Here is a 24,562-nt window from a genome sequence, read left to right on the forward strand (position 1 = left end):
TAGATACGTGTACTAGTGCCACATCCATTGCCTACTTCTTTGTATTTGTATGCACAAATATTTGTAATATTCGATTTTGCAGTCTAACAATAATTCATTGTTTTTTATTGTAAGCGTAAGTGTTCCAAATGGGGTGGTCCAACGTCTGATGTTTATGTGACTTATTGCGTCACCTGGGTGGGCGTGGCTCCCGGTGGCACTTGCACGGGCTCGAGTGGGCGGACTGAGGGGCGGAGACGAGGGCGACGGAGACGGTGAGGGTGTGCGAACCCAAGTGAGACCAGACCGACGCACAAATAAAGGACACATTTGGCAACGAGGACAAGTTTGGACACTTTACCCCACTCTCCTCTCACTTTATCCCTCACACCTTCGATCAGCGGAGAGAGGAGCGGTGAGGTCACGCTTTTGCCCAACAGTGCCCGGCTTCCGCCCTCTTGAGGGATTGCGATGCCCTCTGACTTTGTCGCGCTTTTCAGCGAGGAGCTCGATCTCAATTTACCCGGATCCCTTTTCTCTCAAGGTAACAGCACTCGTGACGCCTAATGTTGAGTTTTTGAGTTGACACCTGTAGTGTAAAGTCCACTTCACACCGGTCAGACCAGTTTAGGGTTATTTGAGTGAAAAGCAATGGAGTTTGGACACTGGTTGACCTGTAAACATCAGCATGTGCTCGGTATGCGGGCCCAAACAAGCCCTCAGGTAAGTTTGCAGAATTCCCAGCTGTCGTAAAGAGATCTATATTAAATCGCAAATGTAATATTGAGTTGCACTAATTGACATTTGCTAAAGCGCCATGTATAAAATCGAGTTCACTGATGGGCAGCTTGCTGCTCATGGCTGCGACCACACTTGGAGTGACCCCTTGGTTATTTTTCAAAAAAAAATAAAAAATAAAAATAATAATCTGTGAATATCTGAATCTGCAAGTGTTGACTAATTTTAGGTTGTAACATCGTTTATCACCACTAGATAGCGGATGTGTCTAAGTTGCACTTAAACTGGGTCCTTATACTACAATTTGATTAGGCCTAATATTCTTATTTGCAAATTTTGAATGGTATACAGGACAAACAGTACTGCAATAATATTTTAAAAATGGAATGAGTTAATTCTGATATTTATATATTCATGTATTTATTCATGGGAATGCTTTGTTTTAGATTTTTTTTAGTCTTAGTATTATTATTTTTTTCAATATGTTGAAATCAAGCACTTCTAGTGTAAAGTAGATGAAAAATACATCTACTTGTGCATGTGTGACCAGTAAATGTGATGTTCTTTTTTGTTTGTTTTTAACTACCATTCTTGAATATTTATTGTTGCTGAAAAACATACACATTTGTCAGTAATGTGGTTAAAATGAGTGGAGTCAATATTTACTTTGCAAGTCAACTTAATGTGCAACTCTAAAATTTTCGATTTAGGGGCCATTGTGCTCCTAATAAAAAAAAAAAAAAAAAAGTTAGTCTGGAGCCTTGCTACAACATTGCGTCAACTTAATGGACGTAAAACATCTGCCACTGTAAGCGTTAACGCATCACAGCTTTCTGTGAATTTCTCGATTGCAAAAGTAACTATCTCTAAACAGTTTTCTTATATTGACACCCAACCAAAGGCTGGTCAATCATTAAAGGGACTGGCTGCGCAGTGCGCGTGTAAACCCTGGCTTAAATTGCTATCTTAATATTGACTCTGCTGTGCTAAGCAAACTGACAGGCATGTGCTTTGAAATACTTGATTTCCTAGAAAAGTTTTGATTATCTGATATAGGGATAAATTGGGGTAAATCGCCAGATACAATGATTCTCTATTTCTGACATCAATCTGAAAAGCACTCTGAATTTAATTTAATTAAGAAACATTCATGCACAACACTGTGGTGTTCATTCATGCAATGTGTGATCATCTAAACATGTGAAAGTTAAAGAATGTACTGGGGATCGTTCACCATCAATAACTTCTTTTGAATCTCATTGATGAATGAATCATTGACTTTAGACAAACCCTCGTAAGAAGACAAATCTTATTCAGGTCATAATATCACCTGCTCTGGTATTTACTGCACACTCGTGACTTTGTTTCTGCGGTGTGTTTCAATATGTGACTGGTTTAACCTGTTGTGGACATGTTTGGACAATGTGCACTATATAAATGAAACTTTGAAGGTCCAACACAGCTAATCCACCACGAATTCTGTTAGAGTGACGCGACAGAAAAAAAATCATCTCTAAAAAGCGGCTAGGTTTTTTTTTTGATTAATTGGTCTTGTCCTAGTTTTTATGGTTGTGAAAAGTCAAAATCCAGATTACATTTAAAGTAATTGCCCAGTTTGAACGTCACTTTCAGTATAGTATAGCAGAGGGTGGTATGAGGCCAAAAATGGATTAGTCAATAATCTTCTTAATTCTTATTCCACGTGCATAAAATTAATTTGCAAAAAAAAAACAACTGAGTTAGCAATGCCCCTTTTTACAAACAATCCGGGTTACACACAAATTTGAACCCGAACCCCTTTTTACAACCAATTCGAGTTATGCACAAATTTTTCATCGAACAATGACCTCTATTTATATATGATGTCAAGACACGAACAGTCACCAAGGATGACTGGATGGATCTATGTTGTTTCCTCTTGTGCTGCGCAACCATTGCTGTTATAAACTGAGAATAAACTTGATCCCTCTATGGCGTAAGGCGGAAAGATGACCAAAGTTCCACCTCCAAATCCTTGGTGACGCAATTACATGAAATAGTATTTTTGCAAATGACGTGGTAGCATAATCGAAGTCTGAAAGTCATTTCAATTTCGTCAAAACAATGCATTTGCAGTGTATGTGTGTTTTATTTATTAAAATAAATAGTATATTTTTAATTGAGACAAAGAATGGTTAGTCACAGTGTAGTCATGTGCATTTTGTCACCAGCTGGAATTGTCAGCTATGTACATTTCATTCTGAAAAAAATTCAGTTCACCTAAGCACAGATGTCAGTCAGAGGCAGCAACGTTTTATGGATGAATGCGGAAGCAGGTCTCATGTCAACATATTGAACTTTTGCCAAACAAGCGCTAAACAGTCAAAAAGGCTCCCACGAAAAGGGACGATTAGAAAAATGATCAAATAAAATTTGTGAATTAATCTTTTAAATGAGAAAAAAGAACTTGATAATTTTTTTCCCCCAGAAAAAAGACAAATTTCCCTTGATCAGTATGCCAAAATCAACCAATGTTTTGAAAGAAAAACAACCATTATTAAAAAACAACACTTGAATCAAAGTTTCCCATGCCATTATGGAATATTTTTTAAGAGCTATATTTCCAGTTGCACTGTAGAAGTGAGTCAAATTTTATGAAATTGTTTTATGCCAAGTAAATTAGGTCACCAGACTCCAATTTGTGCTGGTGGTCAGAGATTGTGCCTTAAGTGTTGCACATTTTCTCCAGCCCACCAGCTGCTTGATGTTTGTGAGAAATAAAGCCTGCTTGTTTGGGCAAATAATTATATTATTTTCCTTTGAACATTTTTAGTTTTGATGTAAAATGTTGTTTTGGAGAAACTGCCCCTCAATGTTTATCAGTTGGATGCGTGTCAACTCCTCCAAAGTTCAAATTAGTCGTGTTTTACGGATTTTGTAACAAGCCCGTACTTGACTAACATGGACATTTTAAATGTGCACAAGTTTCTGTCCAATATTGTTGAGGCCAATAGAAACATTTGATACCCAAAGATTACAATAGTTGATAAAAACTATATAAACTATATAAAATAATGTTATTTGCTTTTTATTTTATTTTTATGTAAAAATAAAAAAGAATTAATTCAAATCAGATTTTTCCTTCCTATAAATGATTTAATATTTAATTTTCCATCTGTATTGTCCTTCCTTAGCACCAACTTGTACTTATTAAACTACAGAAAAAATAGATAATTATCTGGTGTGATGCTGAAGCCAAAGGATAGTTCTTATTTATTGATTGATTTTACACTTCGACACCATTTGTACGCATATTTGATATTAATTTTGCTTTCCAACGGTTCCTTTTCAAAGAATAATCTTGAATAAGATAAATGTTTGTTTTCGGCAACAAGACCCCTCTGTTTGTATCACCAGATGTGTAACATGAACTCAGAATATTCATAGTTCTGTAAAATTTCAATGTCACAGACATTGAATATCTGCCCTTGGGTTTATTCTTTTAGTTGAACACCACTTAAGCAGATTAATGTTGATTTACAACGCCTCTCGGGAGATGAGACCCATATTTAATTGTATTTTGAGGTGGTTCATTATGTGCAAACATTATGGATACCTTACGGTAATCTAGATAGTCGCCATATTTTAATACCCCCTTTTTATCGCCCCCCATCTTTCATTTTTTTCCCATGTGAACTGGTAGCAAAGCGAGATGTGACCTAAGCCTTTTGGGCAAAGCTGTAAAACTTGTAGCACTTGAAAGTAGTGTTGCTTAGTACTATTGTTGACTTGTAAGGCGATAACCATCATCAAAATAATTCGGTTTTGAAAAGAGAAGGGAGGAGGATGTGCACTGTCCTACTTTCTACAAAGAAAAGTTCCATGACTCGTGTCACAAAAGATGGACAGGGATTCAAAATGTTATGATAAAAAACACTCACTTTTCAAATTATCTACCAACATAACATGAAATTAAATAGAATTTTGGGCATCATGCTTTAATGCTGCAGTCCACTTCAGTGTGCTACTCCACCTGGTGTGGCTTACCTTGGCCACCAGGAGGCAGTACTATATCACAAAGTAATTTTTTTAGAGGATAAGGAATTTATGCAAGTTAGTATTGTTATAGTATTTGTATTTTTCCACCATTTATGTTTTGCTACACCTATCTATGCTCATCGTTAGCGTATAAATGTCTTTTTATGTTAGCGTTAAGCTAGTGGGAGTGTTCGACAAGCAATATACCGTATTTTCCGGACTATAAGTCGCTCCGGAGTATAAGTCGCACCAGCCATAAAATGCCCCAAAAAGTGAAAAAGCCATATATAAGTCGCTCCGGAGTATAAGTCGCATTTTGAGGGGCAATTTATTCGACAAAATCCCACACCAAAAACAGTCATGAAATAGCAACAACAGGCTAAACAATAGCAACAACAGGCTAAACGATAGGTATGCTAATGTGACAAATACAAACAAAGAGCTGAGAACGGGCCTGACGTAACATATACAGTGATTAAGTACAACTATTACATGAATAACATGTTTATAAAACCATCTGTGTCACTCCAATACATTAAATAGCAACAACAGGCTAAACAATAGGTATGCTAACGTGACAAACACAAACAAAATGCTGAGAACGGGCCAAATAATAATAAATAATAATAATAATAAATATAAGAGGAGCAAAAATAGAGCAAGTGTACATGCAGCAGACAGTGGACTTGGATATGGTGCTTTAAAGTGTTAATTGCTTTATTTGATGTTTTCTCTATTTTTTATGTTTTGAATATGTTCAAGATAAAGATATAAAAGCATGTGAAGTGATCAACTATACTAAAAATAACATGGGAAGTGGTCAACTATACTTGTAAGTAAGTGATGTCTTAATGATCAAGTAAAAATGTGTGAAAAAAAACATATATAAGTCGCTCCTGAGTATAAGTCGCCCCCCCACCCAAACTATGAAAAAAAGCGCGACTTATAGTCCGGAAATTACGGTACGTAGATTGCTAGTTTATAATCACATTCAACTATCTTTGTTTTTTAAGTTTGACTTTCAATTCAACTTGAGCTTGATTCATAATGCAATTTTTAACATATAATTATTAGTATTATTTACAGCCATATTCCCCCATTCGTGCATAATCTTTGTTCCGTTAATTTATTAAGAAACAGGACATTATTTCAAATTTACAATGCAGGAAAACAGGCAAACATGTGATCATTGTTTTCCAAAATAGATGCAGATGTTTGTCCTATTCTAAGGATTTGGATAATTTTAAGAAAGACATGGTCTCTAAAAGATGACTCGTTTATCATAACAGTTTTTGATTTACTTGATAATCGATTTGTTGTTGATAAAGAGTCCTCGACCAGCTTTGGGTTTCAAAATAGAGCCAACTTTGCGGTTGGACATGAAAAAGGGCAGAGTAGGACACTGACTGGTCACTGGTGGAATCACACAGGGGTGTTACGAAAGCAAATTCCAATTGTGCCACCGCAATAACAATAGGGAACCAGAAATGTATGCAATGTGTTTTCTTTGTTGTTTTACACACTGCTGGTTTGTGGATATTTTGACAAGCTTCAAACCTGAAGGCACTCATGCAAGCAAACATGGTAGGTATCGCAATGCTGGAAAATGATCATCGATAAAAGCCATTTAACATTTTGAAAATGATGATAAAATTTGAACTGAAACAGCCACATTATTAGAAATGTGTTAGGTAAGTATTTTTATAGGGGAATTTGGACTTGTTTTGGTTGAACAAGGCACTTTCGCAGTGTCGCAACAAAATGGTCACAAGTAGGTGGTCTGCAGGTGAGTATTTCATACACTAGTGTCATTTATTTTCAGGCGGCCAACATAAGGGCTGTGACGGTTTGGTCTCAAGAAACGGGAGACACTGCAGGAATTTGTTTTTAAAGAAAACTATTTTAATTAGGATTTTATTTATTCATGCGCAGCAGTTTTGTTACACCTGGGAGAATATTTTTGTCCATTTGTTTGAAGTCCTCTAGGCCTGGTGCCTGTTTGAGATGAAAACGGCATCCCTCTGCTTTTGTCTCAAGGCTGTGATTGTTTTGAGGTAATGTCTCACTTACTATTTAGGTTTCTATAGGCTGGAATTCTCACTCTTCTCTTCTAGCTTAGGATTTTGAACATGATCATGCTGCTATGAGCTAAATTGTTACCAGCCATTGTATTGTTTTAACTTTCTCTTTCTTTTTCCTTTTTTAAACTGAACCAGAAAAACTGCTTCTCAAATCTACAAGACCTTTCGTTTTCTATTACGTGTGTGCACATGGAGGACAATTTTGAGCCAAGCAATTAGCCATAAGCCATTTAAATTGAAGTCAGGCTATTACTTGCCAGGTGGGAAGCACGAAATTTCACAACAATTTCTCCTCAATGTTGACTCAATTGATCAGTTTGCATCATCGCTTGATTCTGTTGTGCCTTTCCTGTTTCTTCAGCATCACTTCCCTCTGAATCAGACAGCAATGGCTGAGGTGATGCAAGACTCCACTTTTTATTAGTTCCATTACTCTGTGGTTGTAGGATTGACGTATGCGTGTGCGTATGTTGGTTGGTGGCATATTTTTCTGTTTAACCAACTTGAGTGTCTGTAAATGGTTTGAATGCCACTGCGTTCACCTTTCATGTGATGTCTAATGTTGTTTCATGCCAGCACAAAAAAAGTAAAACACATTTATGAGGCCTAATCTAACAAGATCAATATGTACAAGACTGCAATTTTTCCAAAATATGAATACCCAAAAAGATCGTGTGTAACATGATTATATGGAATCACAGGTATCCTTGCGAGAATACACGAATAAATCCTGAACAGATGTTATGTTTTTAGTCAAAGATAATTTGAGGGAAGTTTTTTTTTCAAATTTGGATACTTAGTCCTGTTTTTTTCCATCGATTTAGGTTATTCAATTTTGTTTCCTTAGGAGAGTGAATTCAACTTGTGCGGTGGATCTGTTGCTATGGAGCCCCTGGCAGCCATCATGTAGGCTTGGCTGTAAACATTTCAGTGTTGTTGCACAAGCTTTGCTGCAGACACCAGCCCCAATATATTGACACAGTGATTTAAACTTTGTGTCTAACCACTTTAAAAATTTGGCAGGATAACACTAGTTTAAAAAAAAAACTTTCTGTTTCACGGAATTCACTCAAACCTGTTGGGCAAGTTGAAGTAGAGACAAGGTTCCAAAACCATAGTGAATGAGTCACGGGAGAGAGCGAGAGGTAGGTGGTGGAGGAGGGGTTTTAATCACCCCTAAAAAAAAAAAAAAAAATACGTGCCACGCCCTACGTGTCAGGGCTAGTAAGAGCAAGCAACAGGAATGTGAACGCAATGAATAAGACTGCCAGTCACATGGTGAGTGTTATCTTTTTTTTTTTTCCATCCTGCATCTCTTACCATGACACAGCGTGAGACAAAATACGCTTAGGAAATAATGACGAGCAATATTTGTTTGGGTTATTCTGTGTACTGGCACTGGAGTGTAATCCAAAACACACATACTTGATTTTACCCACTCGAGCTGTTCAGTAAATCTGTTCAGTATGATGAAGCTCACAGACAGCAGTGGTCCTCCATAGTGCTCATAACATCACTACTACAAAGTTCTAACATGAAGTGGTGCGCTTTGTTGTTGTTTATACAGTTGGCGTGAAAGGGCGAGTGTTTTGTCACGTGCAAATGAAGAATTGCACTCTGTCTGTGTAGTAGGAAACAAACATTCAGCAGTTTTCACTCTTCCAAAACATCCAGGGCCTGTGGAAACACTTTGAACAGTCCAGCCAGTGATGCGAGACCAGTGAGTAGAGGGAAGTGTACATATTTTCTGCCTGTGCGGTTGGCAATGTGTTTACAGGAAGGGCTGCCCGGTTGGAGCACATTTCTGCATGCTCAGTCTGCGAGGGAGCCCCGAGAAGACTTGAGCTTTGAACAAAGATACAAACTCTGGGAGAATCTTTTTGGATCGGAGGTGGCAGTTATGAACGTATGGGAAATGTGGACTAGGTAGCACGGCCACATTCAATCCCTGAGTATACGGTATGAAGTTCAGAATTAAGCCCCCTTTCTGGGAATCAGCATTCCCTACTCATCTGCTCTGAGCTCTAAGAGACTAGTGAGCTTTGGGAATGATGCAGCCCGGGCTGGTTTCAGTATGTGCCGAGTTTGGGTTTTATAAAACGAGAGCTCACAATGGAAGGTTTAAGTATTTGACGTACACACCAAGCCGCATGGCTCATCTGCAAGTCATTAAAGCTAGCGGTTGGCAGCGAAGAGAGAGCGAGTCGGGCAAATTTGACGGCCGCTCTAGGTCCATACCATAATATTTGGCTGATGAATCAGGCTACTGGTAAATGTGTTGACCCAAGACATAGAGTGGATAAGGCAAAAAGTGTTGGATGTTGTGTTAAGATCTGTTTTTGTTCATGCGCCTCAGTTGCTTTGACATTTTGATACGTGTTGATATCATTTCACTGGACTCAAGTGGACATCCCCACACACATTATTATCCTAGCGCTCTGTGACTTATTGTCTGAGAAAAGTTTGCTTATGATAACTAGAATGGATAACATTCACTTGAGCTCAGAACTGTGTCCTAATGTGGAGCAGCACTATGATTCTGTTTTTTGTTCTGCCCCACTAAGTTATCGTGGTCGGTCAGGCCACATGCGGTAATACTGGAATATTAAAAAACAAGATGTAATGTTTTCATTTTTAACAAAACTACAAGCTAAAAACAATGTTTTCATTTGGACATCAAAATAAATAACCTCTTGTCATGAATCCAAAACTAATGTAGCTGGAAAAGCTAATTTTTGTTTTTAAGGGAAGCATTAAGTACCACAATAATGGAATTATACAGTGGATCCCTGCTTTTTGGTGAGGCCCACAAATAGCAAAAATAAACACCCATTACATATTCATGACGGGTGGAAAAAATCATGGAAAAACTTGTATAAGCATTCATTCAAGTATAAAAATGACAAATGGATTGGCTCCTTCCTCCCACCCAAAAATAATCATTGCAAAACAATATTGAAAAACAAATCTGCAAATAGGTCAATGTGTGCTAAACCACAAGTATGCGTCGCCAGGAAAATTGGGTAGAACTAATCAAACTAGAGAATTCTGTAGTTGGTTATGTTGAGTCCAAGTGCTCAGCTTACCGCTTTTGTATCTCCTAGTATCGTGCTCATCGTTTAAATGCCTTCTTACCGCTTTTGTATCTCCTAGAATTAGTGTACGACCACCTTCCCGGAGAGCTGCACTTTTGTTCCGAAATCCAGTAGAACCCATTAACCATGAGCCAAACCAGCGGCGGAGAGGCCGGACCCCCTTCAGCTGCTTTAGCTTCAGGTAAGATCTTTGTTTTTATTTTTTTCTCCTATTAGCAGGAAAGGTTGTGTCCAATCCCCCAAGACATTTAACTACTATCTTAGTGGTGTTTCATCACAGAGTGCATTGTAAAAACAATACTTAAGCATTCCATTATGTTGAAGTTTCAAATTTGATCCTTTAATTTCAGGCTGTGTTCAAAATCAGTCACATAGACAATATTATACTGACTCCCGTGAAGTTTTCACTAATTAGCTTTTTTGCTGTTTTTTTTTTTTCTTTTAACCTATCCTCTGTAGTTTTACAAATCTTGTTTTTGTGCCAATACCTATACCAATTATTACTAGTCAATGAAATTGACAACTGATATTTGGAACCACTATTCATTTTCATTAAAATGGAAAATATTGGCATTTAAAAAAAAAAAAAATCCAACTATTAGCGGGTTTAACGTTTTTTTTTTTTTTTTTTTTTTTTAAACAAAAAAAAACCAAGCGTTCCTAGATTTAACTACATCGGTCAGAAAATTTAATTAAATAGTTCCCTTAAGTTCACAGTTTTAAATTGATCTCTCCTTGGCTATCAGATTTTTCAAAGAAGGCTGATGGTGCCCTTAAGTGGCCCAGACGACAATTGAATGAAATGAATAGCAGCAATTTCACGGAATATAGTTCACTCTTCATCAACCAAATGACAAACAGTTTTCAAACACAACTCTGACGCATTGTAAATTACCTAATCATTGTCTCATAATTCCAATGGCTCAACATCACCCAGTGGTTCTGAACACAACCTGAGAAAAAAAATGGAAATGTTACATTCCTGCATGATGTTTCGCAAATTCAAAACATCTACGACCGGAGAAAACAATAGGGGTTGTCTGGTTGGGGAAAAAATGGTGCTGCACTCCCCACATTCTTGTCATTATTCTGGAATTCATGCATACATGGATGGGTTCCACAAAAACATGTCACATGTGGTCAGAAGTAATTATACAACAGGTTAAGAATTTATTTGAGAGAAGATCCAGCACACAGGTTACAAGTACTATGACAAAGGTTTTTAAATTCAGATTTCAAACGTTTTGATGATTTTTTGTGGCTGCCTGATGGTTACTTAGCACTGAGGTTACAGTGCTGAAGAAAAGCTTATTATTAGAAATCACTTTTGAAAATGTAAGATTTGTCATGCTGCATGAAATAAAATAATTAACAATGTAATAAAAAGATGTACAGTATTTTAGCAAAGTTTGATAAAACCCATTAGTCCATTCTTCAACACTTTTACAGGGAAATACAATAAAGCTGATAACAAAGTCCTCTATTCAAAGTCTAAAAACACCTAACTGGATCTCCAAAATCACTCAAAGCAGAAAAGACACACAAACAAGCAGAAGGGCAAATACTTGATCGTCGTCTCTTGTTAGAGGAAACAGATGACTCGCAACTCACTACTTTAAAACACAATAAGTCCCAGTGCCCTTGAAAAGATGACTTGGATTCTGGCTTTTTAATGCAGCATTGCCAAGAAAGACTAATAAAAGGAAAAGAGAACAATAGACACACATTCCTTTGTAGCTCAGCCTGTTCTAGTCAAACCAGAAATTTGTCTTATCAAAATAACGGCATTTCTGTTTCAACCACTGTATTTAATGTTCAGTAAAATTGTGCTTTTTCCCCACAAATGTGAACTTTTGCGCTAGTCCCATGAGATTGACTGATAAACAGTAGAAAATGAATAGATGTTGGGATTCTAAATACAATTTGAACATTATCTTTTTTTGTATAGTACTGTATTTCAGTAAACATTGATGACTCCAGTTCAATTGATGGTCTCTTTCATGAAACAATATTTATTCAATGATTGAGAATAATGTTGATGTATTCTCTTCTGCGCCCCTACCCACTCTCTTTTTCTATTAACAGTTTGCTTTGTTTGCAAACCCATAAAACCTCACACAGTTCATAATGCCAGCAGGAGCTTTACTTCTATTCGTCTGCAAGTGGGGCTGGGCGATTGTAGAAAAAAATAAGTCACCATTGTTTTTGCTATTGAAATCATGAATAATCGTGACCATCCCTTAACTCTTTATTGTATTTATTTGACCTAATACTATTTTTCTGTTTTTATTTCCATAAGTCTTGGGACAAACTGGGCTAACCTTAACTTTACATAAAACTTGAAAGAACAAACTGAAAAAATACTGGTAGCCACAAATTAAATAAGAATTTTCTAAAAAAAAAAAAATGTATGTATTATATTATTTATGTAAAAAAACAACACAAAACTGAATGCAAAAAGACAGACAGACAGACAGACAGACAGACAGACAGACAGACAGACAGGCAGCCAGGCAGCCAGGCAGGCAGGCAGGTAGGCAGGCAGACAGACAGACAGACAGACAGACACAGACAGACCATCTCCACAAACTGTTGAGCACAATAATTTTCTTGAATTATAATGTTTTTAAGATAGAGGGATGCCAGAATCAAAATAACGATCTACTAATTCAAATTAATTGCCCAGCCCTATCTGCAAGTTAACCACACTGTTACCTACTTCTCACACAACTAATTGTTCCTAAATTACAGGCATGCTGGGGTGACTTTTTTTAATCATTATTTTTTACTAATTTCTTCTAAATTACAGCGTGCAGGCATGCTGGAGTGACTTTTTTTCTGTTCACTTTCAGCCCTTATTGCTCATTCGCTGTCTCATTTTTATTACAGGAACTTCCCTCTGAAGCAGGGAGGGTCTGCATATAAAATGGTCTGCAGTTCTGTGCTTCATAGGTCAGAAGCTTGTTTATTTTGTCTATGTGGCTACATTCAGTCCCAGGCAAAACCATTTTTTCAAATCCTAAATTCAAGTTCGATTGACTGGCATGCCACATTTTGCTCATTTTGAATCACCTTCATCATATTGTGACGAAAAATGAATTATTCTCCCGTGCTAATTTGCTGAGTTATTTTTTTTTTCAAAGATTTCCACATCATTTAAACAAGGCTCATACTATAGTTTATTTTTGTGTAATGCTGCCTCTCTAGTTTTTCTTTTCTACAGTGACATCCGTCAATATCACAGTTGATTCCCACTTTGGGCAAGTCTTTTTTTTTTGAAGCCCTGCATTTATATGGGGAGTCGTTCACCTCAAATCATATGTTCCCATTGAAATGAATAGAAATGCCATTAATTCGTACCTGCTGTCTTCAAGTGAATTAAAGTCAAGTTTTTTTATATAGCCTTTAATCTCAGAAACGTCCCAAAGGGCTTCCCATGCCCACAGTTGACAAATACTCTCCACATTATGATTCCTGATAGTTCTAGGGCCTAATTCTGTGAATACATGTATAAAGGTTATATGGAGTTTGATACCTCCAACAACATTAAGAACCACTGTTCTAGGCACTCCCACTTGGATGCAATAGTCAATCATATTGCTGCAGGGTGTCCTTTAACTCTTCTTTGAGTCATTTTAACTCCTCTCTGCGGTGTTAATTGCCACCATACAGTGCTTAGCTTTTTTTCTTGTAAACTTGTAGCTCAAGTCACTCATATCTCAGGGCACCATAGTACAAACTTTAAGTTCTGAAATGGAAAGAAATGTCAGGATTATATGAAATGATATTAACTTTCCAATTATTTGCACTGTAGATGGCATGCCCTGCTCTATGACCATGGATGGCCCCCGCAGTGCTTTTCCCACCTCTTCCAGCTCCACCAAACATTGCAAATCTTCACCCAGTGACCATGTTCCCAGAGGCAATCTCGACCCAGAGGACATCCGAACTTGCCGAGCCGTACCAGAGAGCTTTGGTGCTGAAGGTGGGAGTGCCAACGGCAATGGCAGTGCTCATTGCCTGGCCACCAATGAGGTTGGAGGAGGGTTAGGTGTGATATCCCAGGAGGATCAGCCCCATCAGCACATGATGCCCCCCAAGCGTCGCACCGAACTGAACATCTCACCGCCTCCCCAAGACCTACTTAGCGACAGCCACATGTCCTGTCAAGCAGAAGCCTCATTGGATTCAGAGCACAGCAACAGCATCTGGATGGAGGACTCCCTCTCCAACTTCAGTAACATGAGTACAAACTCTTACAATGACAACACGGAGGTGCCACGAAAGTCACGCAAACGCACCCCACGACAAAGGCCGGGGCCCAAGTCTTTGCTTACCAATGAAGCCAGCATGGATGTTTTTGATGTGGACCGCGCCAAAGGGCCACACTATGTCTTCTCCCAGCTCGGCTCGGACAGCAAGACTGGACAAAAAGGAAGGTATGATAAGGCCACCAAACTCATCCCCACCTTCAGTAAAGTTATTTAGTGCTACAGCCAGTGGCTCTCAGAGGCCCAGGAAAAGCAATGCTGATTAAATAAACAGATACCATTCACTTGCTTAATGAAGGCCGTCCACAGTGCTTCGTGCGCCATGGCAACTGTGGAGCACTTTCACCACTGGTTGTTTTAAGTCAGTAGGTCGATCCTTTATTGATCCTGTAGGAAATTCTGGTGAGAAAAGGAAATGATGGCCATTATCCAGAAGCGTAATCAGCTGATCTTAAGTTAATAAGTCTAGGCCTGACGTTTACAAGTAAAACAAGAGGCCAGAGATGATGAAATGTGGCTGTGTCAAGCTTTTTTTTGTGTCTCTTCTTTTGTGCAGTCCACAAGAAAAAACTCCCGCGCCTCACCTAAAAGGAGTTCTATCCATGCAATATCCATCTAAGAGTGAACAAAAGGAGCTGAAGATCCTTGTTCAGCCTGAGCCTCAGCACCGGGCTCGCTATCTGACGGAGGGCAGCAGAGGGTCCGTCAAGGACCGCACTCAGCAGAGCTTCCCTACCGTCAAAGTAAGTGTTGAGTTTTTTTTTTTTTTCTTTTCATCACCAGGCAGCCTTGTTAAAGAACCACTTTTGAGCCATGAGGTCATTCGTGTATAATACATATCAGCCACCAAATTTAACTTGGCAGATATTCCAAAGGAAGATATCAGATAGAGTCCAATGTTGCCATGAGATACTACAAGTTTATTTTAATCCCATGACCATGCTTGCAGCTGAAAACTCACACCTCAAATCATCTTTCCGACTTGAAGCCAATAATTCATTCCAGCCTCCTTCCCATATTCTCAATGTCTTTTTAATTTAAAAAAACACTCGGTAACATTGTACTTTTTGAATAAATGTTTACTAGATGAAAAAATCGCTTGCAAGTCAAAGCAAAACATTGGCCGAATGACAGCTTGTCACTTGAAAAATTCATTTCAGATGTATCTCAAGACACCGCTGTACTTTTCAATGTTTGTATGCTTACTCAAGGCACATTCGGGGCTAAGAAAGTAGTAAGTTTGAGTTGAGATTTTGAACAGTGAGTTTACGAATGAAATGTATAAATATTTATCTAAGCTCAATACATTTTAGGAAACATTGACATATACCATTTGTCTTCATGAAGCCAGTCAAGACGTTAACTTCAATTGTCATGCGTTTGTTTGCTAATTTTTGTATTAAATATGCTTTACAGCTGGAGGGTGTCAATGAGCCAGTCATTTTGCAAGTTTTTGTCGGAATCGATACCGAGCGGGTGAGGCCCCACGGATTTTACCAAGCTTGCAGAGTGACCGGCCGCAACACCACAGCCTGCAAAGAGGTGGATATTGGGGGCACAACTGTCATTGAAGTCCCCTTGGACCCAAGCACCAATATGACCTTAGCGTACGTACTTTGTCTTAATGGTCAGCACACTGAGCATTTGTGTGCACAAAATAGGACTCGGAAGGGTTTTATTATTGTTGAGCCGTGACTATAAAACCTGAAACAGTGAATTGATTCGATCTGAGTGCCAACACATTATTTGCAATTTCATTAACAATCACTTCTATTGGTAAATTTTGAGTTCCTTCATAAGCTGCATTTTTTTTTTTTCCCCAAAACTGACACTGAGTCTTTGTACAGTGTGGACTGCGTTGGAATCTTGAAGCTCCGAAATGCCGATGTGGAGGCTCGCATTGGTGTCGCGGGGTCAAAAAAGAAGAGCACGCGTGCCAGGCTCGTGTTTCGGGTCAACATCCCACGTCCAGACGGTTCAGTGCTCACACTCCAAACGTTGTCGTCTTCCATCCTTTGCAGTAAGTGAAGCTTTTCAGTTCTTGTGGATAGGGTTACTTCTTTACTTGGAGAAGGGCCGTATAAAATTTTACTGCAGCCTTAAGCCAGAAGGCTCTGTATTTGTTCTTGTTTTTTTTATGACAGTTTTTGAAGACATTGTGTAAATTCCTTTCATTCTAATGTAATGTATAATCGTGCAAACAGTTTAAGGGTGCGGCGGACTATATAAACAGGAAAGCCGCCACAAGAAAGTTAATTTGGTAGAACTGACACGAGAGGAATAAAAGGAAGGACAAAACAATAGACGTGTGATGCCGTTTAAACTGAGTCAACACGCAATTCAGTACAGTATCTTTCCACATACGGTAAATGCAGTGAATGAATGACAAGTACTGTACATGTGAGTCTTGGAGGTATGTCTCAATCATATGAAGGGAAATACCCAGGAAGGAAATACTGTATGTTTTGATTTGTTTTGTTGTTTTTGCGTATAACATTTTTTAAACCTCTTCCAAACAGTAGTACCAGGTTTAAGGAAAGTAAACTGGCACCTCTATTTGACTTGATTTTGTAATAGTACATGGATTGTGCCTGACTGACAAGCTGCCTTTTTAATGAATAAAAAGGAATTGTGATTGTAAACCTCAGAATTTATTGTCAGGTTATAACTTCTAAATTCCAAGGCCCCAGAGTAACTGTCTATTCTGAGCTCAGTGGCCCTTAACTTAAAATGTTAAAGCACAAATGGAGTCACCGTAAAAAAAATGTGAATTGACTTGCAAAGTAAACACTCACATTTCCTCTTGTTTTGGCTGAATAAAATACTTTGACAATAAATGCAGAAAGAACAAGATTTTAAAGTTTTGAGTTTACATTTTGTTTTGCCTCTTTATGCTCAACAATATCATAATAAACAAGTTCTAAAGAGGTATTGTTTAGACTGGGAGTGCCAGTATTATCAACAAATCTGTGTTCCTTGCCACCCAGACTGCATTTCATACTTACAAATGTTGTGTTGTAATGTACTTTTTGTCAACAGCTCAGCCGGCAGGGGTTCCGGAGATTCTGAAGAAATCCTTGCACAGTTGCTCAGTGAGGGGAGGAGAAGAGCTCTTCATCATTGGCAAGAATTTTCTCAAAGACGCCAAAGTCGTTTTTCAAGAAAATGTCGCTGGTAAGAAATTTGAAAATTTATTCCAATTGCAAAATATTTCCAGTTCAATAATCATCATCTTTTTCAGATGAAACATCTTGGAAGACGGAGGCAGAAATTGACATGGAATTGTTTCACCAGGTTGGACTTAATCTTGTTTTATTTGAACCACGTAATTTGTGGCAACCATAAATAAGTCACTTGAGATTCTTTGGGTCATTTAGAAGTAATCATTTTATGTAGCCGATGGTTCAAAGGTTTCAGTGAGCTCTTTGTATTGTGCCCTAAATACACAGTCTCTAAGGTGTGTTTCAACACTGACACCATTGATCTTTACTCTTGTAAACAAAACAGTCCAAAGGAACAAAAAGTATTTTATTTAACAAGTTAATCCTTGTGAGATCAACATCAGTTTTAAAGCTAACAAACATTAACACATAATAAAAAGCCAGAAAAAAAGCAAACAGACTTGATGGCTTGAACATTTATGCATTACTATTTATGTTTTGTTTTGCTTAAAACGAATGAAAGGAAATGTATCTCGAATTTATTTAATAGTGTAAATGGCAGGGAGGTCATTGCTAGGGCTGCACAATAGTATAGAACTATGTTATTCATGTACGTATTTGTTTTTTCTTTCTTTGTTTTTCTCCCAAGAATCATTTGATCGTGAAGGTTCCACCTTACCAGAACCAAAGCATCACCTCTCCAGTGCGTGTGGCTATCTATGTGGTCACCATTGCTGGCAGATCCCATGATGTTCAACCTTTTACATACAATCCAGATTCAGGTTGTTTTTTTTGTCTGTTTCTTCTCAAGTACAATGATGATATCACGTCATAAACTGAAAAGGTCATCGGAATTCTTTTGAATTACCAGTACACTTTGGTAGTCATGTGTGTGAATGTGTCTATGTGCCTTTTCTTGCAGAGAACACTGAAGTTTTTGTGAAGAAAGAGACATCATCTCCAGTGAAGACATGTCCCTTTGATGATCAAAGTAAATATGTGTACAGATTTTATTTTCAAAGGTTAATCAAAAAATGTTAAAACAAAATACTATTCTTTAAATATAATACATTGATATAATAATCGAATACAGGGAAGAAAGCCAGATGGTTTCAATAAATCATTCTCATACATCTCGTTACAGTTCTGATGCCTCGTATGGTGCCTCAAGTGAAGAAAGAGGAAGTCACTCCAATGGAGGTTACCAACAACCTCCAACCCTCTGCTGTGTTCAAGGTAATTGATTATAAACTGGTCACCTGATATTTTTTTATTTTAAAGCACTACTTAGAAACTACATTTGTGTTTGAACTTCTCATTGGTTCTGCCAGCCGCCACCTGACCTTGGTCCAGCTCAGCAGAACCCAGACATTTCTACAGGTCATCTAAATAACATAGACTTTTCCAACACATTGCCACAGTCCTTGGGTGATCCCGACAAAAGCCAGGCTCCGGATTTTACCAACACAGAGGCCTTAACTGCAATCCAGCCCATGGTGGGTCTTGGGCAGGGTCAAGTCAGCAGCTCCGGGTCTACGGTGCGACCTTGTGGTGATCCCGGAGCTCAACAGCAGCAGCTGCCCATGTTCCCTTCTGGCGAAGTGAACCAGTTTGATGAGGCGGTTAGACAAAAGCCCGAAGCGTTTGGTAATGTGCCACTTCAGACGGATAACTCAATGACCAACCAGCAGCACCATTTGCAGCACCAACAGATCCAAAACCGGCAACTTCAGCAGCAACAGCAGCAAATTCATCAACAACAACAACAGCAGCAACTTCAGCAGCAACAGCATCAAATTCATCAACAACAACAGCAGCAGCAACAACTGCAGCAGCAGCAGCAGGTGCTGGAGAATCTCCAACAGCAAATATACCAATCGCAGTGTGTGAATGTGGAGCAACAGGGATCCTCACAATGTGCTCTGCCAAACCAGGGCTCACTTTTCCAACAGGCTCAGCAGCAGCAGCAACAGCAACAACCAACAACTCTCTTTCAGCCGACCACCGATATGCTCTCCATTCAGACCAACTTCCTGCAGCAGACACCCTCACATCCCTCACCGCCAGCGTTCCACAACGCCAGCCCTCTGGCTGAAGCGCACAATCCCCAGGGAGCGCTGTTTCAAAGCCAGGGTGCCTCTCACACTCCAGAGCCGGTGCAGGTCGTGCTCTTCCAAAACCCCATGACAGTTCTACCCTCTCCGGACCAGCAACCTTCAACGCCTAGTCTTTTCCTCCCCCAGACATCTCTTTCAGGTCAGCTGACAACCAATAGTAGTAATCAACAGCAGCAAATGGCCTTTCTCAGTGCTCTCCAAACACCTGCCCCTGAACAACAAGCGGTGTTTCAGCCTCAGGCTCAGATTCAGCTCTCTCCCATTCAGCAAGGCGCACCAATGGAGCAACAGCAGCCTTCCCAGCCTCAGCCCCACTCTCAGGCAAGTCAGCAGCAATGTTTGTTTCAGAACATCTCTCAGCATCCACCTGCAAACACGCTGTCTTCAGCTCAACAGCAGCCAGCCGGACACCTGTTCTGTAACAACCCCCTGCCTAGCGCAGACCCGACATCCAACATTCTCTTCAGCAATCAGGGGCAGATGCCTCCTATGAGCAGCAGCAGTCTAGTTTCCCAAGAGCCCCAGAACCCGTCGCTGCTTTTCTCACAAGCCAGCATGGTGACGGTAACCCAACAGGTGCACTCAGAGCCCATGGCCTTAGGTAACCCTAATGATGCACGTCAGCAAGTGCTATTCCAGGAACAGCAACCGATGCAACTTGGAAACGCCGCAAACAATGGGCAAGAGCAGTCCGTGGGGATCTTCATGCCTCCGCCAAACATGGCCTCTCTGCAAGGCGGATTGTCTCAAGAGCTTGCGCAGTCGGCCATGTTTGCTTCGCCCAATGGTGTGGCGAACCTCCAGACAACCACCTCGTCTCCTGTTCAGCAGCCGGGGACTCTGTTTCAGTCTGCAGTCGGTGGGACCATCAGGCAGCCCAACCAACCTCAGCAACCTGACGTATTCATTTTTGGAATTCACAATGGTGAGGAATATGCTTGAACCTAATCTACTAGTTAATAATCCAAAACTTGGAGTCTGGTTCATTCCCCCATTTTAAAAACTTAAACATTTTTCTCCATCAAGTACTTCCGTTTTAGAAGCCGGATACAACTATGAATGAGTGAAGATCGATAATGAATCGGATAAATAATGGAATTGGAATCGTTAAATTCTCATCAATTCCCGTACCCATTGTTAGTACAAGTCTGTAAACAATCCTGATGGACCTTTTGTGTTCTCTCCTCCTGCAGAATGTGGTCAGATGATGAGCGCACCAGGAGACACGGTGTCTGACCAGATCATAGCCATCAGCCAGTCTGGTCAAAACCAAAGAGAGAGTGAGGCCCGCATTCAGTCGCTGTTCAGCCAGAGTGGCTTGAAAGCCTCCCAGAGCATGGAGAGGATTAATAACCTGGCTATCAGCCAGGAACCGGGCAACGCCTTAACCCGTTCATACTGATTTCCAGAGAGGATTTCTCTTTTATTTCTTCCTTATTACAGTAACAAAACTGTTTGAGGGGACAAAATATTAATGGATGATTATAAATGGGAATGAATAACAACTTGTTGTCTGCCCATTTAAGATTAGATCTGTTCTCATTTGGGGCCCCAAATTATTTTTAAAAAGACATTTCTTCGAAAACTACTCCAAGTGAACTAGATTTGAGTGGAATAGAGCTACTGTATATAGACGGGAGACGATAGCTGTATGTGTTGTAATTTTCTAAATATTTTCAGGATGGCGTGGTAGAAGTAAAAGGAAAGATTGAGCAATGTGGTATGAATGTAATATGGTGGGGTTGTGGTTGAAAGGAGCATAGAAAGTGTAAAGAGAGAAAAAAGGCAGAGAATGGCGTTATTTTTTTTTTAAAATCAAATATGAATGTTGACACATTTGTATCTTTACCGTATAGCAGTACTCAACAGTAGCCAAATATTGCCAGTCCTTCTGTTTTGGCATGTTTATATTTCATTTTTGTCACAGGAAGGTTGATGAAACTTAAGTCGAGCAAATGCACTCTAATTGGGCTTTTATTTATTTGCATATTGGAATACCAGAGAAAAATCATGATAATGTCCACTGGATTTACAATGATGGTTGAAGATAAAATAATCTTGTGTTACTTTGATTAAATTGTTTTTTAAGATTGGTAAAAAAAAAGAAAGAAAATGAACATAATGTTCTTTTAGTCCTGTGTTAGTGGTACTACTCTACTATCATGTCTCAAAATGTAACATTAGCAAAAGGTAGCACTGAAGTTGAGATAAATGAGGAACATTTGAAGCAAAAGTGTTTCAAATGATGTAGTAGACAGAAGGTTTGTATTAGACTGTGTCTACCTATAGTACAAATATCGGAATGTAAACTAGTTTCATTTTGTGTCATTTGTCCTTTGGAGTTACATTGATGCACTCCCTCTGTGTCAGGTACGCATAACCGAGGATTATGTATCATAGTTCAGAAGTTTAATCATTTGCTTTGGTTTTGGGAATTTGTGCGTTTTCTCTAGATGTGATTTTTAACACTCCAGGCTTTTATGTTCTGCATGCTTTTAGGTCTTTATTACGAGAAAAGTTAAAGAAAATAAGTGGACAAAACTGTCTTAATTTGTTTGGCTGTAATGAGCTAAGAATTTGGAGAAAATTCTTCCTACTTGAGCCACAGCAGGAAAAATGTGTTACATAGAACAGATATAAAAACTCTAGACATCCCAATTATAATACAAATCAAATTTTTGTAGTATTGGAAAAATCAAACCAAGTTAAATCATTTCAAAACTTTCCCCACCATGAATTAGGCCTATGAATTTTACAACTCAATCTATTCGAAAGGGGAAGTAAAAATCAACAATCGAGGAAAAAAAGTGTACACACCCTCTTATAATCGAGATATGGCTGCGTTCATAATTAACCAGTCACTTTTACACTCTTCTTAATTAAACACCCTTAGTATAAATCTTGATGATGGGCCAGTTTTATGGCCCGTTTGCTCATTTTATTTCCCATATCTTTCCATTTGTGTGATCAAACGGCAACTCATTTCTTCTCTGTTTATCGCTTCTGATTTCTTATCCTGCTGTTGTTTTTGTTGTTTGTTTCAGGGGCTGGTCTCTGTTAACGTACCTAACAAAAGTTCCGTTTGTTTTTGTGTGCAATTTTTTATTTCTGTGTTCCAACACAGTTGTAATTATCCACCCGCAAACACGAGATAGTTAGATGATGGTCAACGTAATAGTACAATGTAACCTTTACTAATGTGATTATTGGCGTGACGGTATGTTGCTTTGAGCAAAGCTGTTTTTAGTGGGATGTTACGCCAGAAGAACACCGGATACATAGCTACGTGTAACTGTCTCTCTTTAAACTTGTGAAACTGAAGAACTATAGAGTTTAATATTTATGGTTGTGTTTGTTAAATTTGTTTCTCCAGTGAGTCTTTTATTATTGGCTTAGTCTGGCCTATGTATTTATTTGCGTAGTTGGGTTTAGATCTTTCGAACTGTGACCGGTGGCAATTTATTGTGGTTTGGAGCCCACATCTGCTGATCCTCAATTAGAAACCTGTACTGAGACACAAAAAGGTGTTTATTTTTTCCCCAAATAAATACTAATGACACTTTTATGTCTATATAGACACTCTGGTGAATTTTGGAAAAGTAATGTGACACATTTTTGGGCAAATGGCACCAAAATTTCCATCTTATCCTTTAAAATAGGAATGACTTTCAGTATTATGACTAACACGAACCAATAAGATGTTCCGTACATACTTTGTATAGAATGTTTGCAAGCATCTCACTGATCTTAAGATGCACTGAGTGCACAGCTATTTTTGTATGTGGGAGAAAGGATTCAAGTTCTTTGATACATTTCTTTCAATAGAACAAGCTGTAATGTTTATTTTACCAGGTTGACTATACAATTTGCTTAAACCTCTTCAAAATACTATAACTTCAAATGCAGTGGTGCCTTGCAATACGTGTCACAATAAGCAGCACATGGGCAAGTAGTGAATAATGTTTCACAAATGAAACGGCAAGACTTGAGATTTGAGTGTTTTATGTTACGAGCATGGTCACGGAACCGATTGAACTCATCGCAAGGCACCACTGCTAGATACCGTACTGTAAATAAATGCGCCTGTCATAGACTGTATTTTGCTCATATAACGCCCAGCTTGCTTTCCAAGTCAAGACACTTTAAATGTGTTAATAATGCTCTAGAGCAGGGATGTGATAGATGAATTTTGTTCTGAAATGTCTGTCATGCATTGCACCCATTTGTACTGAAGTATCCAATGCATTTATGTGGACATGGATGCACATGATTTCTGAAACTGCTATGCAGCGAAACTGTAAATGTAGATCCGTTACGTTTTTGAATATATTTTTCTATGCATCCGCTCAGTTTTTAACTATGATGGAAACCAAAATTGATTTTCATCCCATTATTTAAGCTTGTTGGGCTTTGTCTCTGATGCGTTGCTTGATTGCCTAATGTGTTTGATGCCTTCGTGTCGTTGAGGTACCAGGACCAGGAAAAATCAGCACATTTCATTTTAAATTTTTGGGGAGGAGGGGGTCTGATAATCACATTTCATTGTTAATCATAGTGGGAAAAGTGCTTCTGAATAATTTGTTGTGTGTCTGACAGTTTCGCCTTAAAATTCTCCCAGCACAATTGACACTCACCTACAGTTCATGTTTTATAATCCAGCATATACAAAGTAAAAATTTCTTTTAGGTGTCAACCATGTGAACAACTGTCATATAAATATTCACTTAAAAAACATGTTCAGCCTTTGTTGGGATTCATTTTTCTGTAAACCTGCTGCTATCTATATTAAACATATACAAGAGAAGATACATTGATTGTGATAATTCTTATTTAATTTTTGTTCAACACATTTTTATTGAATAAAACTGGTGCAAGTTTAGAATAAATATATGAAGTATTGGTTACTATGAGTTGAATAGTTGTTAAAAAAAAGTGTAAATTATTTTGTGTGAATTTCAGTCAAAGTCAATATCATACACTATACCAAATATTTGGCCACTACTAATAAGACCTAAGAGTTTAATTATTCTACATTTTTGAGAATTCAATTAATTTACGTATTAATGATGACGAGGGATTTTGATAAGACGCCAGTGGCTCATT

General features: G+C 38.6%; 1 protein-coding gene across 3 annotated transcripts; it reads left to right on the top strand.

Annotated features, from left to right (window-relative positions):
- The first annotated feature begins 228 nt into the window (after window positions 1-228).
- nfat5b (nuclear factor of activated T cells 5b) lies at window positions 229-24,267 on the top strand. Of its 3 annotated transcripts, none has more exons than XM_049717269.1 (13): window positions 229-523; window positions 9,969-10,091; window positions 13,725-14,349; window positions 14,738-14,924; window positions 15,598-15,788; window positions 16,029-16,201; window positions 17,221-17,355; window positions 17,423-17,475; window positions 17,992-18,124; window positions 18,265-18,333; window positions 18,487-18,578; window positions 18,674-20,384; window positions 20,653-24,267. In XM_049717269.1, exons 2-13 carry the CDS (start codon window positions 10,037-10,039, stop codon window positions 20,859-20,861), a joined length of 3,633 nt encoding a protein of 1,210 aa, XP_049573226.1. In that variant the 5' UTR covers window positions 229-523; window positions 9,969-10,036; the 3' UTR covers window positions 20,862-24,267. The 3 variants fall into 3 exon arrangements, with proteins under 3 accessions (XP_049573226.1, XP_049573227.1, XP_049573228.1); XM_049717270.2 differs by lacking the exon at window positions 229-523 and adding an exon at window positions 3,814-8,093; XM_049717271.1 differs by lacking the exon at window positions 229-523 and adding an exon at window positions 12,800-12,862.
- Window positions 24,268-24,562: the final 295 nt, after the last annotated feature.

This window comes from Syngnathus scovelli, chromosome 4 (assembly GCF_024217435.2).
Source record: "Syngnathus scovelli strain Florida chromosome 4, RoL_Ssco_1.2, whole genome shotgun sequence".
Lineage (NCBI taxonomy): Eukaryota > Metazoa > Chordata > Actinopteri > Syngnathiformes > Syngnathidae > Syngnathus > Syngnathus scovelli.